General features: G+C 36.1%; 1 protein-coding gene across 1 annotated transcript in view; it reads right to left on the bottom strand.

Moving 5' to 3' along the window:
• Positions 1-496: 496 nt before the first annotated feature.
• The window catches only part of ctc1 (CTS telomere maintenance complex component 1), a 75455-nt gene continuing 57553 nt past the window's right edge, over positions 497-18398 (bottom strand). The window contains exons 20-24 of the mRNA XM_087981479.1: positions 17820-17973; positions 17201-17265; positions 15116-15281; positions 11771-11900; positions 497-1002 (exon numbers count right to left, since the gene is read on the bottom strand). Of these exons, the coding sequence (XP_087837605.1) occupies positions 857-1002; positions 11771-11900; positions 15116-15281; positions 17201-17265; positions 17820-17973 (661 nt within the window). The 3' untranslated portion in view covers positions 497-856. The remainder of the gene's footprint in view (positions 1003-11770; positions 11901-15115; positions 15282-17200; positions 17266-17819; positions 17974-18398) is intronic.

Raw genomic sequence — 18398 nt, 5'->3', positions numbered from 1 at the left:
AATTCAAACAAAGCGCAAATCAAAATTATAATTCTGGAAGTCTGGAACAATTATGCTTGTTATAGTAAGTTAATCCAACACAATTCGATGGCAGCATTTAATGACTTACTTAACTCCAAACTGTAGTATTCTCAAATAGCTCTCAGACAAATTTCATTTCCTGAGAAGGTACCCTTCTACAGTGGTGAGACAATCAACATTTTGGGGTGGGGGTGGGGCTTTTAGATAGTCTAAAATGGGAACCGACAACAAAAAAAGATGTCGGGAAAATTAAAAACAACTAAAAAGTAGTAAAATAGTATTTTGCTACAATTAACTCAATTTTAATAATACTAGGTCAAAGATGACTCTTCCTGACATGATAAAACTTTCACCACCAATCACAATGATTATCCTTGATAGGTTGAGGTGCACATTTATAAAATTATTCCATACAAATCTCATGTACCCATTGTGAAGAGTAATTTATTGCAACAAGAACAGAGCACACAACCAATTATCTTGAAATAAAATAAATTTATTTTCAAAATAAAGAATTATATACAAATAGAGGTCAAATAATTATACCAAAACAAGTATCTTACAGGCTGAATTACTCCTAATTATTTTAATATAATGAAGTTTATTTTAAAAATATAAATCATAATTTAAAGTATTGCTTTGCAGTGGAATATAGTTAAACGAGTCAGTTTAAAATCAATTTGATAAAAAGGTATTTTTCTCAATAGGCAGTAGTACAACAATTATTTTCACAGCTTGCAATGCTTTTGTAAACATCAGCATCAATTCTCTTGATTCACTTGAGGGATTATTTCTTGTTCTACAGTTGCATAGTTGATGCACTTAAATAACGATACTATTGGATCAGTCTATCATTTGCCAACTGGCAAAGCTTTCGATAATCCACTTCCTTTATGTCCAAACAAGTCAAAGACAAAGCGGGTGTCATCTTGGTCATATATTGGTGGTCTCCACATGAGAATGTCCTCAGTTGAAAGGTTTCTTTTTTAGGAAAGAGAAAATCTTGGTGTTGGTATGATATTGGCATTGCAGAAGAACAACACTTACTTAAACTTTACCTGCAATGTCTAGCTCATCCTGCACTCCATGATAAGTTCTATATTTCTTTGAAAGTATAAGACAAAAAGGTATTTTCTGTTGTGATTGAACCTAAGTTTTTTTTTGTGTCTGCAATCAGCCTATCCAAAAAGGGTGATATGTAGGTTAAGTATTTAGTTTTGTAATATTTTTGAACACCTTACCTTGTGGAGTAAAATTAACACATTGCATCTCCATTTTGGATTTGCATTAACTTCCGGTTACCACAGTGTTACCATATTTTATGGTACTCAAAATTATATCAGAGCAACACAAATGAGTGCATTCATCATTTCCATTCAAGATAACCACATTTCAGAAAACAGTGAAATAAATCATGTAACATCTTAAGTTGCAATATTCTAAATACAAAGAAACCACAATTATTCAAACTTAAATATTTCGGAAGCAAACATATCTACTATATTTCTGTAATGGAAAACAGCATTCAAACTAAACCAAATCAAATTTGAACTCATCTTTAACCTATACCATTGGATCTCTCTACCAGGTCTACATCATACAATAGCATAAACGTATACTGCAACATTTTTGCAAAACATTAACATTTTTGACCTCAGTTGCTCAAAAATTCACCAAACAAGCCAGGACTTTTCAAATATCAATTCTCGATTATCTGTAAATTTGTTGAATTCAGTATTGCTCTATAACAATGTCACAATTTAGACATAATTAACTTTTTATTGAATACTATGATGCAAAATTTACCACAGGTCCTATATACTCTTGCAAAACCTTTGCTACATGACAGCACCAATCCATATAATGTTACGTTTCGCACAGTATTATTACTTGCAAAACAGGTGAACCTGATTACAGCTGTCGTTTCACTAATGTAGTATTTTGTGGTGCTGTTTCTTTAGATGAAGGGAAAGAAATCATAACAGAAGATTTTCCCTTCATGTGAATTCTTTTCCACCACAAATTAAAGCACATACATGTGGAAAATAACCTCCGAGGACTGTGACAATGTTGCTCTGTAAACATGGATAAATAGATGTAGGAATAATCCATAAGCAAAGACATTTAGCAACCCAACACCATCAGGATCTCAGGAATTGAAAAATCACAGACATCAATCCAATCTCCATTTGGATGCTCCAATGTATCACCTTCCAAATCAGTGGCTCTGTACACTGTAAATGATCCTCAAAATATGGATGGAACATGAAATGTATTTGCGGTTTCACAGCACTTGCCCTTGTTCAATGATTTTGATTCTTTAATCTATTTATATTCTTTTAACAATCAATAATTCAGTAGAGAATCTTGCTCTGTAACTACTTCAAATCTTGACTACAATGGAAAAACCATCTTCTACATAATGCAGAAAATGACCAGCATTTTCATCATATCAAACTAAAAACTCAACAACACTAAATTAAAACGCTCAGTCTGAATGTCAAGTCAACTGCACTTTTGACAAATTCCTACGGAACCAACAATTTTCAATTAAAAAGTGATCAGAAATCATTGGAAAGCTGCTTCCCTATTGGAGAGGGCGAAAATGTACTTAAACCACAGCTGCTGACTACATTCCCATCTATTCAAAACAATCAAAGATAACTACTTATTGTAAAGACTACCCCGAAACAGTACTTAATTCTGTCTCACTAACTGATGTTATTTGAATCACAACTTTATAGCGATTTCAACATGATTCAAAGACAAGCACTTATTCAGAGTAAGTCAATCAGACTAAAAAAAGCTACATTTGACATGTGATCAATACTGAGCAAAACGTCTGATTAGACCCATTTCCTCATCTTAATTCCACCAATTTATATTTTAAAGAAGAACCTCTTTCGCCTTCAACCTTTACAGAATTCATAACTAATGCATCTTTGAATAGTAGTTGCTGGCCGCCAACTACTAATTTACTCTTGTTTGTTTCTTACGGTTTCTTCAGTTACTGTTGGCATTTTAAAATTATGATCTTTTAAACTAATTGTCTGTTTCCTGGTGCCTCTTTTAATATGCTCTTACTTAAATCATGGGTTATTTTCACTAGCTTCAACAAGAGGACAGCAAAAAGAACAGCAAATCTGACTAGGTGGTTGCTCTTTCAGATGGGTCTTTGCTCTCTGGCATCTCACTCATCCTTCCCATAACAAGGTCCTCAACTAAAAACGATTACTTTATTTTCCTGTATAATTTCCCTTTCTTTAAAAAAAAAAGCTCTAAAACATACTTGTCTGAAGTTCCTCTTTTAAGGAAAAAGACAGACAAGGAAACTTAAAGCAATGATTAACTTACGTTGTAAAACTAATACGGAGATGTTCTGGCCACTCAAGCAAAGCCATTAAAGCCAAAAAGCTTCCAAGAAACAAGGATAGGAAAAGGACAGGAAACTATATTAGGGGAAAGATTTGAAATAATAGGGCAAATTGCATTGGAGAAGAGAAGATTATGAGGCTTAAGTTGAGGTTTTTAAGATTTTTGTTTTGGTATAATGAATTCAAATAATCTTTTTGGAAAGTGGTAATAAATGAATATTAATTTATAATCAAAACAGTAAGGATGCACTGTTTAATATTACAGAACATGAAATGCTTTATCACAGGCAGTAGTAAAGGCAAAGACCAATGCTTATTTTTAAAAATATTGAATAATTAGCAAAGGTAAAAAGTTATGAATAAACAGCTGGAGAGTGAAAAGAGTTTTAGATTTTTTATTCCCCTCTAACTCTTCCATCAATTAATAACTTCATAAAAAGGGGATAAAAGTGGATTATCGCCAAGTTAAAAGGATCATTGACAATGGGCAACTGCCCCTCAACAGTGGATATGTTAGTTGCATCATAGGAGTTCTAAAGTTTAACAAAAGAAAACTTAAATACCAGATAAGCTTCACTTTCAAGTAATAAAGAGTCAAAGTAAATAACTTAAGCTGTGATTCTAAAAACTTAATAAATTACTAATAACTAAAGGATTCTAATTAAAATAAAAACAGGTTTAACCGAGCCATTTTAAAAGTGCACACCAACAAGGCAATGCTTTTGGATTATAATGCTGCATTGTTACACCAATGGAACTGAATGTACCACTGCTCGAGAAATTTCCACTCATTAAATCAGACTGTCTCAGATTTTTCAGAGGTGGTATGCTTCTAAAATCAGACTAATAATCAATATCTCATTCAAACGGACTTTCGTTTTTTGAACAAATATGGCAATGCAAAATTGAAAAATACTACAATATTACCAAGTTCCTTTTACCAATGCTTTAGAGAAGCAATTAAGAGCATATATCTCGAGTGATTGGAGGATGGAATGTATTTAAAGAGTAAGTAGTAAAGAATGAAAACAGGGTTCAAGAACTTTTTTGTAAAATTAACCAGGCATAAACGAAAGCTGCAAGCATGAGGTAGGTAGAATGAACAAAAGAAAGACGGAGTATTTTTAAAATAGGGGAAAGAGTACAATTTCTTTTTGCTAAAAAGGTGAGACCCAGATCTAAATTATTTGATTGTGTTTGAGTGCCATCCATAGGGATCACATTCAATCTCTATGAACTACCACTGCAGAGATTAAGGGAATATTGGCATCAGAACACTCAGTAGCAAGGTTTTTGTGTTACAAAGGAGCAGAACTCACCCAATTTGAGAGCATTTTTTTAATAAGGTGCTACAGGGGCAAGGTTCAGTATAGAGTCAAGGTACATCCAAGAAAACGTTTCATTGGGAATGCAAACATAAAATAAACGGAGACCTTTCTGAAGTTGATAATGTGTTGGCATGACTGTCAGCCACAAAACTTTGGAAGTGGTCACTATTTTGCTGGTAAAACATGGAGAACATAAATCACTCCACTTCATCCCACGAATGGCTGCACCAGTTTGGTGAGAGAAATCATTTATTCACACCAGCCCATTCTAAAACAGCACAACATTATGAAGCGTGCTAACTCAAAACCAACATATCCAACCAATGCCATATAATGCATACACACCTTTTTTAAACAGTTCCTCTCCCTTCTTACTGTCCAACTCATTATGACATAACCGAAGTTGATCAAGGCTAATGGCATCAAGTACACAGGCTGTGCCAACTGACTATGCCCAACAAGCATTTGAGATGACCTCTTCAAAGAGGTCCATCCATTGGATCCAATCTACATGTTTAGCTTTGTTCTCAATCTACATAAACAAGTTATAATGCTCGAATGGAAAGTGCTTCATACTCTCTCTTTTATGTCAGCAAGGAATGTTCTATTATACTTGCCGCAGATACAAACACTGCATTAAGACTATGTTAACAAATTGGATTTGCAATGTTTTGGACTCCCAAAACATTTAATATAGAATGTTGAACGCCAGGAACTAAAAATTTGCAATATCACATGTATGTGGTAAACTGACATCAAAGGGGATGAAACAACTCAGTGTAACCACAATATAGATATAACTAATTTTGAAGCAGCACCAACATATGAAAAGCCAATGCAAAACAGATGTCCACACCTCATTATAGTAAGATTTTACTTATATGGATACTGCCTGGGCATGAGGTCATATACATCCTGTTCTTATTACAATTATGCTGAACAGCTTGAAGGAAGTTGAAGTTGTAAATTCTATCCTCTCCCTGCTGTGCTGGTTTTTGGTTATAGAAAAGACACCAATAAGCGCAAAAGAAAAGCAAGAGGAAAAAACCCTAGTTCTTGAATACTAATCAGAAGCTATTACAGAGAAATAACCATACGGATGTCTTAACTGATCATTATGGCAGACCCAAGTTGCAAAATGACAAAGATTGTATCAAGTTTCACTCAGCTCCTCCCCAGCAATGAAAGTTAACACCCAGAATGGCACAATTGAAGTAGGGTAACACCTTCTGGCTTTGACTGTCAGTCTATCGTGCTGATCTGCTCATTAGCAGTAGCCATGCCACCAATCACACTGTAGGTAATAAAGTATGGCAACACTGCCTCTCTATGTCAATACTCTGGGGGCTCTTTTGAAAAATGCACCCATACATAATTTGTGGATAGAATTTAGTGAACTGCCTGCCATCATTCATTATAAGAATGGCTACATGCAAAGGGCTCTCAAATGTCTTCAGATAGAAAACAAAGTCAATTGCTTCAGGACGAGAAGGAAGAAAGAATCTACAATGGGTAAGTCTATTCTCATTTCATTCACTTTTCAAAAAAAGCTGGTATTCAGAAGAGGGATGGTTTATAATCTGGTCATGCAGAAGACCACCAGAACAGAGTGCGTTCATTTAAGCAGATAAAAATCCTTCTGAAGTATTTTATTCTCCTTCCATAAAATCAGACAACACACACATGAATCTGCATGAATATAACTAACAGAAATGCTGTGCATGCGCTGCATATAAATGTTCAAGTAGAGATTTACTACAATGATTAAGACGCAAAGGGAAGAGTGAAGGAGAATGAACAGATAGTTGGACTTTTTGTTTTCCATTTCAGTCCCTGGAATCTCCACTTGAACCCTGTTCTCCCAATCTACAACTGATTTGACACATTGAACTGACAGGAAGAGTACAGGAGAGATTACAAGTGCAGTGACAAGTCAAGAGGCTGGGTAGAGAGGTGGAAAATGCACTTCAGATTTGTTTAATCTGAACTATGTTTTAGAAAGGGAGAAGGTGTAAATATATATATTTAATTGGCAGATTATCAACAGAGAAGAAAGCAGAGAAAACCAGATACAAGTTCTGAAAATAATGGAACAGCAGGTAGAAGTACTGCATCTTTAGAAAATAAAATTTGGGGTTTTGAGATACAATTGAAAGGAAATAATATTACATTACAGATAAAGCATTTAATAATTCTATCATGTAAAATATATTGTACCCATGGAATACATAAATTTACTAGAATGACATGAGGGTGAGCACAATATTAATTAAATTTAGAGAGTCAACTAACTGAACAAAGATCACTATGTGGAAGATCAAACAGAAATTGATTGAACTTATTTCTCTTGTCACAATATTATACTTAATAGTTCAGCAACAAGGGGCTAAAATCCAAAATAAGTCCTATAAGGGAAAAAAAAGTGGAGATTTTGAGAAAAGTTTTATTTCTCCAGACCAAGAACCAACAGAAAGTGATTAAAATCAATATATCAACTTGGCTCAGTTGCAGCACACTTGTTTCTGAGATTGTAAGATCAAGATCCTTTCCAAGATTTGAATGTATAATCTTAAGTTGGATCTTGAGTGCAGGCTTAAGGGAGTGCAGCATTTATCCTATGCATGGCTCATTAAAGCAATGCTCAAACAGACATCAGCATTCCTGTAATGCTATCTGAAAAAGAACAGGGAGATCCCCTAACATCTGAGCCAGGTTTACGACCTCAAAACAACACTTAGATGATTAGTTATTTAAATATTTGTTATAGCTGGTCATGCACAAAATAGATATTGCATGTGCTTACAAAGTGACTGAAATTCATGAGTTATTCTATGAACATTAAGTACCTAGATATGATAAAAGAAAAGATCAGTTTGAGACATCGTTGAAATCAATGTCATTTAAAAGAAAAATTAGAAAATACAAGAATGTTGCATTGAAATGTGAGGAAATTAGCAAAAATAAATTAAGAGTAGATCAATCCTGCAGAGATTCTAGCACGAGCATAAAGAGAGAACGGAAGGAGGACTTTCAAGCCAAACTTTCTATAAGTCGATCAAAAGAAACCTGCTCCGGACCGTCTGACTTGCTAAGATGGTGCACAAGATTAGTAATGGAATACCATTTTCTCAGTTTTCCCAGATATACAAATACCTAGTCACCTAATTGGGTGATATTCTCCTACAACATATCCAAAATCTAAATCTGAACAGCACAACCTATACAATATTACATCAAATACTAACATGTCAACTGGTAATTCTATTGCATTGTTATCTCTTGGGTCAGTGGACATGGATTTATTCCTAAAAATATGATTTCCATTCATACAACTTAGTCAGCAGGAATAAATTTGCTTTCTTATCATGGCAACAAAAGCTGCTTCCTGAACCAAAGTGTTAACCTTGACTCATAGGTAGCATAATCCACCTAATTTAATATAATCTACAAAACCAATTTCAATTCATCAAGATCCTTTAGTACAGTAACACATCCCTAAGCTAATCACATGCCATGATCTCACAAAACTTGACAGCAAGTTCCAAAGGAGACTGGATGATAAGCTCAAAGAGGTAGATTTTAAAAAGCAAGCTCAACAAGTGGGGTGCAGATATGAAGAGATTTAAGGGAGGGATTTCAGCACTTCAGACACTGACCACTGGGGAAAGAAGATGGCGTAATGGTTATGTAGGAGACCAGTAATGAGACCCAGGCTAATGGTCTGCGGGCATGATGGGCTCAAACCTACCATGGCAGCTGGAAGTTGAAACAGTGATCATGAAATGATCAATTTTTCTAATCCTCCATCTGATTCACTAATGTCTCTTTAGAGAAGGAAAACTGCCTCAAGTAATTAAATCTTAAATAAAAAGCTAGCCTAATGGCCACCAAGTTGTAGTAAAAACATGTCTTGTTTCCCAATTCCCTTTAGGGTTTCTTGGTCTAACCTACGTGCGATTCCGGACCCACTGCATTGCTATTGACTCCAAACTGCCCCTCTGAAATGCTTTAGGAAGCCCCTTAGTTCAAGGGACAGGAGACAAGCGTTGGCCTCGCCAGCAATACTCACATCTTATGAAGGAATAAAAGCAAGGCACATTCAAGAATAGTGGAGAGAAAAAGTAGATGAGGTCAGAGTTGGAAGAAGACACAATTTCAGAATGTTATAGGATTGGGAACTGATATATGCAAAGAAAAAGCTATGAAGAGATTTGTTCACAGAACATGAGCACAGGCTGGGTCAGCATTTACAGTATTGTCCATCCCTAATTACCCAAAGGGCATTTAAGAATCAACCACAATGCTGTGGGACTGGAATCACATGGGAATGCCAATTTACTTTCCTAAAGGCAATGGGTGAATGAGATTTTTTTTTAAACAATGATACAGTTGCCATTAGGCTAGCTTTTTACAAAAATTGAAAAAAATCTGAAATTTGAATCCATGTCCCCAAAACATTAGCCTGTAGTTCTGGAATACTCATTGCGTGATATCACAACACTGCCATCTCCCCCAAAATAAACATAGTTGTTCCCCTAAAGCATGATGCAATATAATAAGCCAAATTGATTTTACATGCCACAGAAGGGTAGATTTTTTAAAAACTTCAAAATGACATCTTTCTTTTTCAAGTAAAAAAAAACACAGCTAACGCTGCTCTTAAATAGCCGAGCTTCATGCTTAATTTAAATATTAGCTGGCCATTTCAATAAAGATAGCATCAATAGCCAAGCTGTGTCCACAAACAAGTATGTTGTAACAGGGCTCAGAGGGCATCAATAAAGGAATGTACAGTCATACATTCATACAGCACGGGAACAGATCCGCCCGCCCCCAACCGGATATCCCAATCTGACCATGTTCCATTTGCAAGTATTTGGGCTATATCCCTCCAAACATTTCCTATTCATATATCCATCCGGATCCCTTTTAAATTTTCTAATTGTACTCACCTCCACCACTTCCAATGACAGCTCATTCCATACATGCACCTACCTAGTGCAGGGAAAATGTTGTCCCTTAGGTCCCTTTTAAAATCTTTCCCCTCTCACCTGAAACCCATGCCCACCACCCCCCAACCCACAAAGAAAAAGACCTTGGCTATTGATCCTATCCACGCGCCCCCATGATTTTATAAACCTCCAAGGTTACCCCTCAGCCTCCCACACTCCAGGGAAAATGTCCAGACGGCACAACCTCTCCAGTCCCAACAATATCCTTGTAAAGCTTTTCTCCATCCTCTCAAGTTTAACAACATCCTTCCTATAGAATGCAACATGATATCCCAACACCTATACTCAAATGTTCTGACCAATGAAGGCAATGCACCAAATGCGTTCCTCACCACCCTGTCTACCTGTGACTCGACTTAAGGAACTATGCACCTGCATCCCTTTGTTCGGCAACACACCTCACAACCCTACCAATTAACTGTTCAAGTCCTGCCCTTGTTTGCCGTACCAAAATGCAACATCTCAAAATTTTCTAAATTAATCTCCAACTGCCACTCCTTGGCCCACCTGATCAAGGTCCCATTGTACTCAGAGATAATCTCCTTCACTGTCCACTACACCACCTATATTGGTATCACCTGCAAACTTACTAACCATGCCTCCTATATTCACATCCAAAATCATTTATATTAAATGACAGAAAGCAATTGATCAGGCAGCACTAATCCATGATACACCGCTGGTCAAAGGCAGTCAGTCCAAAAAGCAACCTACCACCAATTTCTCTCCCCTATCAAGTCAATTTTGTATCCAATTGGCTCATTCACCCAGGTCCTTGTGATCTCACCTTACTAACTCGTCTATCATGAGGAACCTAATCGAAGGCGTTGCTGAAGAAGTCCGTATAAACATCAAATACAAATCTTATTTTTCTCTACTCCCTTGCCACAGTCAAATGAATTTGACAGCAACATATCAGGTTTTAAAAAAAAACTTCTTGTGGATTGAACACAGAAGTTGAGACATCCCCTAGCTGGTACAGCCACAGACTCTTCTGAAGCTGAAAGATAACACCTGCCCAGCAAATGAACTTCTACAGCTCACTTATATCCATGAACGAAAAAGGAAAGCAACAGTAAATCTGAAGTAGTGCACTGCATAATCAAGATTGAAATGCTCAACATATTACCAATTCTAGGATGAAGAGGTCCAAGCTTTGCAATGTAACTTTTGTTATATAATTCATTGACAAATTGCAACAGACTGATAACTCTGGGCTTTACATCCATTTACAAAAAACTAAATGAAATCATTTACATGGAGTTCTGGATGGGTTTGTGAAATAAAACACAGGGCATGCTGTGCAATAATTCACATGGACCCTCGTTAAATGTCCCAAGCATGTTTTATCAGGAGTCAGTGTGAATCTGAGTTGGTCAGCAAGCTGTATTAACACCTCAAAATGATCAGGCAAGTCATATTCAACTGATGATTCTGCTCATTTAAGGCAGTTATAGCCCATTGTATCAACTGACGTGAATTTAAAGGAAAGCTCTAAATTTCTCATTTTTGAACAAGGGGAATACTTGGTGCATTTTTGCAACTTGATCGCACAATACATTTTAACATAAGATATCTTTGCATTGTTAGCTAACAGCTTCACAGGAAGACTCCTTCGGCAGAGTCAGAAGAAAATAAACTAACATTTTTAACTTCAGTTTTACAAAATTATTAGAAGGGTTAGACTCAGCCAAATAGGACAAGTAAACTGAAAACAATTAAAATGCAAAATCAGCAATGCTGGATGTAGGTTTGCTTGCTGAGCTGGTAGGTTCATTTTCAGACATTTCATCACCATACTAGGTAACATGGTGACAAAATGTCTGAAAATGAACCTTCCAGCTCTGTGAGTAACCTACATCCAGAACCTCAACCTGAGCTACAAATCTTCTCAAAACTCATCAGCAATACTGCAAGTATTTGAGATACATAATGAGTTTCTTTTATCAAACCAACAGATGTTTCACCAAGTATTTTTATCTCCTCAATTTTGTATCCAACAAACATATAGATGAATTAGATCAGGGAAACTTACCATTCTGTCCTATTTTGGATTTGCTTCTCGATTCAAATCTGAAAGCAAGCTGAATGGGCCTGCAGACAATGGCGCTAGTACATACAACTCCAAAGTACTGCATTAGGATATCTTCAGTATTCTCTTCATGCTACAATTTAGAGAAAAAAGTAACAAATAAACCTTCATGAACTAGAACATATCATAGCTGATGACAAGCAATTCTTTACTTTCCAAAAATATTTTTATATTAGTTCATGCCTTTCATGGACAAATGACTTTAATGCTGATAAAGCGACAGCTAAAATTGAAATTTTAATAATTATTGACTAATCACACTTCAAGCCACTGATTCACAAAAAACCTCTTGAACACATCACTTATTACCAAAAAGAGCAAGAGACTTATTTGTTGTTGGAAAATTAAAAAAAAAGGAGTTTTGAAACTCATTGTACAGGATGAGCACCAAGGCCAAGACTAAATTGTTACTAACAGTAAGATGTTACTAACAAAACCGATAAAGCAAATTCAATGGATGTAGCATTCTGATTTTTGGAAAGTTTTTGATAAGGAACACGAGAGATTCATTAGCAAAATTAAAGACAAGGAACAGGAAAAATGGACTTGATTCCAGGATGGTAGGAGGAGTGCCTTTTGAAGACAGTTTGGGCCAAGTGGGTCTGTATTTCCTAGAATTTCAAAGAGAAATAGATGATCTAATTGAAATCTAGAAAACACAAACAGATAGGCAGACCTATCCCTTGGTCCAGGAGTCCAGAACCAGGGAACAAAATTTAAACATGTAGGGAGTGCCATTTAGGACTGAGAGGAGTAGAAATTTTTACAATATTTGAGAATCTTTGGAATTCCGTATCCCAGTGAGCAGTGGATGCTACTCAATCTTTCAGAATGCTTAGGGATTAATAGATTTCTGATTATCAATGGCATAAAAGATTATGGGAATAATGTAAATAAAAGACATTCAATTGATCAGCCATGATCGGATTAAACGGTGAAAGAGGCTTGTTGAGCTGACTGGCTTGCTCGATTCACATTTTACTAAAAGAAAAAGGCAAAGCCATAATGTGGAAATAGCAAGTTTAAAAGTATCGACATAACTAATATTGATAGAGGATGGATGGGATAAGAGGAAGAAAGAAGGAAGTCTGTCACAGAGGATTCGTGAAAATTGGAGAAAAGAGTTGATCAGACAACATTTTCTTTTATCAAGTTTTGAAGTAGCAAAGAGTTGTTAGAGAAGACAACTCAGATACTGGAAATCTTAAAAAAAATAATAGTATTTCTACACCTTTTAAAATCTTCAGAACAAAGTGCTTTAAAACCAAACCAATTAGCTTTTGAATTGCAGTCTCTTTTGGTAAGTCAACAAATTTAAGGGTCACTGAAAAGCTACACCAGGCATAAAAGCAGAAAGATACTTTCTTTGAAGCAGTTTTAGTGAAGGAAAGAAAATGATACGTTTCATTTGAAATACCAGGAGAAAGGCCACACGTGTTTATGAAGTGGAATAAGGACAAAAGATAGAATCGAAGGCAGGAAAGGTGAACAAACGATCAGGGCTGTAAGAAATAAAGAAAATCTTCCTCACTGGAGAAAATAACGAGGAAAATGTCATAGCTGTACTCAAGTTCATGAAGATGATTAATACACAATCACTTAACCTGAGCATTGGGTGATCGGTGCAGATTGCTACCCTTGAGGTTTTATGCTGTTATTGTAAAGTGGAACCATTAGTGAAGAAAAAAAAAAGATGGAGAGGTTGGATGCCAAGAGGAACAAGTCAGCAATGTGAAGAATAACTAAAAAGATGGACAGAAATAAAACTATGGGTTGATTAAAACAAAAAAAATCACAAAGTTGAACCATCGATCACAGAAGACCAATATTTGACAGAAAATCAACTATTCATGATTGCAGCTTTGGCAAGAGAGCATGCAATTTTAACCCAAATAAAATCAAGTAATAGTGAAACACAGCAAGAACTTAATCCTGAAAGAAATAATGGTACTCTATATTAATACTTTTTCTTCTCAGATGCTGCCAGACTGGCTGAATTTCTCCGACTGTTTTGATTTAAAATCTGTCATCTGCAGTATTTTGCACTTTAAATTTCAATTTTGCATTTGAGTTATAAATGGTTTAAAATTATATATTTCTTTAATCTGTAACATAGATCTGTAACATACTGTGCTCTAGTTTAAAGTTCTCAAAAATTATAAAGTTGATGAAATGACTACGCTGAAGTCTACATTCAGATTAGGCCAAGAAATACAAAAATTAATTATATTCTAAGAACTAATAATAGCATCCATTAAAATTTTAAACTTAAAATAATGGGACATTTTGAAGAACAAGATGACAAGTTTTCTAGGCACTATTTATTCCCAAAATAAATACTTGATGGTTTCTGGTAAGAAAATTGTACAAGGTGGACATGATTACTCCACAGCAATGCATGTATCAGCCAAGGTCAATTCTTCACCTTTTGGCAAATAAATGCACATTATTTTAAAATATATGTGCCAGCTTTAACGATAAAAAACCTTCTCAACTAAAACTCTAGCCACCACACTGATGCCCGGAACAAGAAATGAATATTTTTGAGGCGAATAAAAGGCCTATTAACGGCACATTATTAGAAACTGTCTACTTTGCAATAAATTGGAACAACATTAGGTGAAACACCAGGACTGTGAAAAATCCATTTTAACCAGAACACATACTGGAATACTGAAAGAGGTATTCTTTTAGAGAAGTATTTCAAAATGTAACCAGAAACTGGAAAGAAATGCTACATTTTTTGTAACAAAAGGACTGTAGACAAGTGAACAGTTCTTACTGCCTTAGATATTTTCAGAAAGCTAGAGATGCTCTGTATTTAGGTGGTGACGAATGCATTAAGCTTGCTGAGGATTTTACAACTGTTCTGGTTTTCCTTGCATTGAGAAATGGACTAAAAGTGGCAACACTAATTACGAGGCCTGCTATGGAATAGAGTTTTGGAAGTAAAACAGGAAATTCCTTTATCTTGATAGGTATCTCTCCCATAAAATACTAACATTAGCAAATCATCCATCTTATTTTGGGCCACGCTGCCGAATTATCCAAAACAGCATCAGCATTTGTTTCATGGTATGTTACATCATGGAATCCATTTGAGAAAGGGTGTTTTAGCAATAAAAGTGTTTACTGTAATGAAGTATAATTTTTGAAAATATACAATGAAAAAGGACATAAATTCTGAATTTGAAGAAACCAAACATTGCTCTAAAACTAAACTTGGAAAGCTTGTCCCACATTAAGGATTCAGTATTAGAAGGGGGGGGAAAAAAGGCTTTCACTCACCAGTTCATATCCAGTGCGACCCTGGCACTGAAAATACACCTCCCCCTGTGGGCCAATATGATGTTGCAGTCTTTCCCAATCTATGGGACCAAGGGCCAGCAGGTCTGCAACCTGTTTATCTTTACAATACACTCGTGCAACTGCAGTTCCATCCTCGACTGTAGCGCTGCAATAAAAGTTTCCAGTATAAGATGGTTACGAAAATTCAAGTCACAGCCTGCTTTGTTACCAAAATGCCCTTTACCAGATTCAAATCTTTATACCCAGAAAGATAATTTATTTGAGAAGGAAAGCAGGAGGCAGAGCAGGAAATACTTAACAGTTTATTTTAGAAGAAACACCCTGCATCAAAATTCAAGAGGCATGTTAAGAGTTTTGCACATCGACATATTCCAATTTCAATTTCTTTTGATTTTGTTCATTTATGATCTGCAACGGGATTTCCAAAAATCACATTTTAATTGGTTGCTTCAGAAATTTAAAGTCATACACTTTCAAGGTTGCAGCACTGGAAAGCAAACTGTCAAACCAACGACACCAGCTAAAAAAGGCGGGGGGGGGGGGTGGAGGTGATATTGCAAAGGTGGCGAGTAAAGAATTATGTGGGGGAGTTATTAATGTGGTTTGAAACTCAGTTCACAGTGGAAAAGTTCAACAAGAATTGTGGACTTTCAGGTGAAGCTTCAGCAAGATTTTAATTGAGGCAAAACTGGGGAATCAAGCATAGAGTTTTTAACAGGGAACTGCTAGGATGGCCTAAATCTTACCAACTGGTTTATAAAAAGAACTAACTCATCAACGACTGTGGGTCATACAGTAAACCAAACATCTTAGTCACAAATTGAAATTAGTTAGTGGAGCAGTATTTTTCAGCATACACAAACCTGAACGTAAATACATTTACACACAGCCACACAAACTGAAGTCTTGAGTTAAATGAGATTTGGCTGTATGGATATAGAACAATGACTGATTTCAGGAAATGCCACAGCAACACTGGGACAGGGATCAGTGAATCTGCTCCTTGGATGCTGCCTGACCTGCTGTGCTTTTCCAGCACCATTCTAATCTAGACTCTGGTTTCCAGCATCTGCAGTCCTTGTTTTTACCTCAGTGAAATTACAGGATATCAGTATTTGAGTAAAGAATAGCCAAAAGAGAAAAGACTGTAGCTGCTGATTTCAAAATGCGTAGTTCCAAAACAAAAAGATATCATGCATATGGTCTGTTACACAGACCTTAATCTTGATAACTGATCATTGCACACTCAGTTGTGGGCGCTGCATAAATTCAGTTGATAGAGACATTGATATACAATTGTTTGGATAGTCCAAAATCAGAGAAAGGGAAAGGAGGTTGGAGCTGAGCAACAGTTGGAGGACAAAGTCAGCAATAGGTTTTGAAGGTAGTTGGGTGACCACACCAATTTTTTCTAAGTTCACTTGCAGTGCTTCAACATTGTTGATTGAGCCAACATTTATTGGCCTTCATTAGTTCCCTCGAGCCTCCTTCTTGAAACACTCAAGTTTGCATGCTGCAGACTTCATATTGATTTGTACAATGAGTGGCTCGCTATACCATTTCAGAGGGCAGTTGAGAGGCAAACACACTGTTTTGCCTCTGGAACTACATGGAGGCCAGACCAGGCAAGAATGAGACAAATAAGAGACATTACCAGATGGGTACTTTTGGTCATAATTCAACAGCTCTACTGAATTCAAATTCCACTATCTGCCAAGGCAGGATTTGAACCCAGGTCTCTAAAATGTTAGCTGAGTTTCTGGATTAATAATCTAGCAATAATACCAGTAAGCTGCCGCCTCCCATCATAGCAACTGGAGTAATATCTGATTAGTTAAAAATCATAGATCACTGGGATAAGTATAATTCAAAACATTTTGAATTACTCCTCTGCCTTTGATTATTTTTCAATGTGAAAAGTGTACTAGGACTTACAGAAAATAAGAACAGATAACTGTGTCCCAGACAGAACACATTCAGCTTTGCTTATTTGCTTTGTCAATTCTTTGAAATAAAGTGCTGAATGATTCCTGAAATGACCAATTTCCAACCCTTGATGCTTACCTTGCATTAGCACGAAATATAGCAACTGCAGACTGACATGGCCCAGAACTTCTTGTGCACTTGCCCTGAGCACAGAAATCACAAGTTACTAGAGTTATTTTTTGGAAGTGTTATGTACAAGACTTCTGGTACAGGTTGTTCTGGTATAACACGCGTTTCAATGTGAATTGGCTAGAACTCTATTGACGAATTGTGGACGCTGTTTGGGGGGTATAACAATTTTCTACAGTGAGGTTGCAGAGGAAAGCAACTGTCGCATTATACCAGAAAACACCCTGTAAATAAAATCCCAGTGATACTTTCACTTTATCTAGATATCTCCAAACAGATAGCTCAGGCATTTTGTAACTGACATCTATGTAGAATCACATAGAAGCCCAGCATAATCTAGTTACAGAATATTATTTTTAAAAAGTTTATAGGATCTGCCTAGTACAAGACAAGTTAACATTTTGGCTGGAAATCCTTTATAAATGAGTTAATTTATATCTTTTGACTTAAAAAGATACAGACAGTCCTATTTTCTCCTCAATAGCATATTCTGACCCAAGTAGCAATGTGGATGCATATATGTCTAACTGACATTCCTACCATTTCTCATTTTTAAATCAAAACATACCTGCTTAACAATGCTGCAACAAAGACTGCACACCCACTGCAGTTTCAGCCAGTGAATATTAACCACATGACAGCAAACAATTCCCTGCAGATGATTGCCTTGCACAGAGATTAAATTTCCAAGATACAGCAGGGGCAAGTCTGCACTGGCTGACCTGAAAAACAAAGGCCAAACAGTCACTTCTGAAACTATGAAATTTATGAACAATGAAAATGGATTGCAGCAGTTCAAGAAGGTAGCTCACCACCTCCTACTCAAAGGCCACTTTGAGATGGGTAGTAAGTGCTAGTCCAGCAATAATGCCCACATCCCATGAATGAAAATAAAATCTAAGGAGATTGGCAAATTGCCATTGTCAAATAAAAAGAGCAGATGTTGAATATCTTAAACTGAACATGCCAAAATACAAAATGCAAAAAAGGGAAATGTCATGTGTAACTCCCAAGAACTGAGGATAAAACAAAACACATCCACATTGTCAAAATCTGTATTTGTGTATTTATAGTTGGTGTGTGACAATGCTATCACATCAAGAGGTGTATTTTGTCTTTTTTCTAAATAAAGGTGAGACAGAGGTGC

Source organism: Chiloscyllium plagiosum, unplaced genomic scaffold, assembly GCF_037043375.1.
Source record: "Chiloscyllium plagiosum isolate Xiang-an unplaced genomic scaffold, Cpla_swu_hap1 HiC_scaffold_39, whole genome shotgun sequence".
Classification (NCBI taxonomy): domain Eukaryota; kingdom Metazoa; phylum Chordata; class Chondrichthyes; order Orectolobiformes; family Hemiscylliidae; genus Chiloscyllium; species Chiloscyllium plagiosum.
The sequence above is the reverse complement of the archived record's forward strand: the minus strand, read 5'-3'. Positions and strand labels throughout refer to the sequence as shown.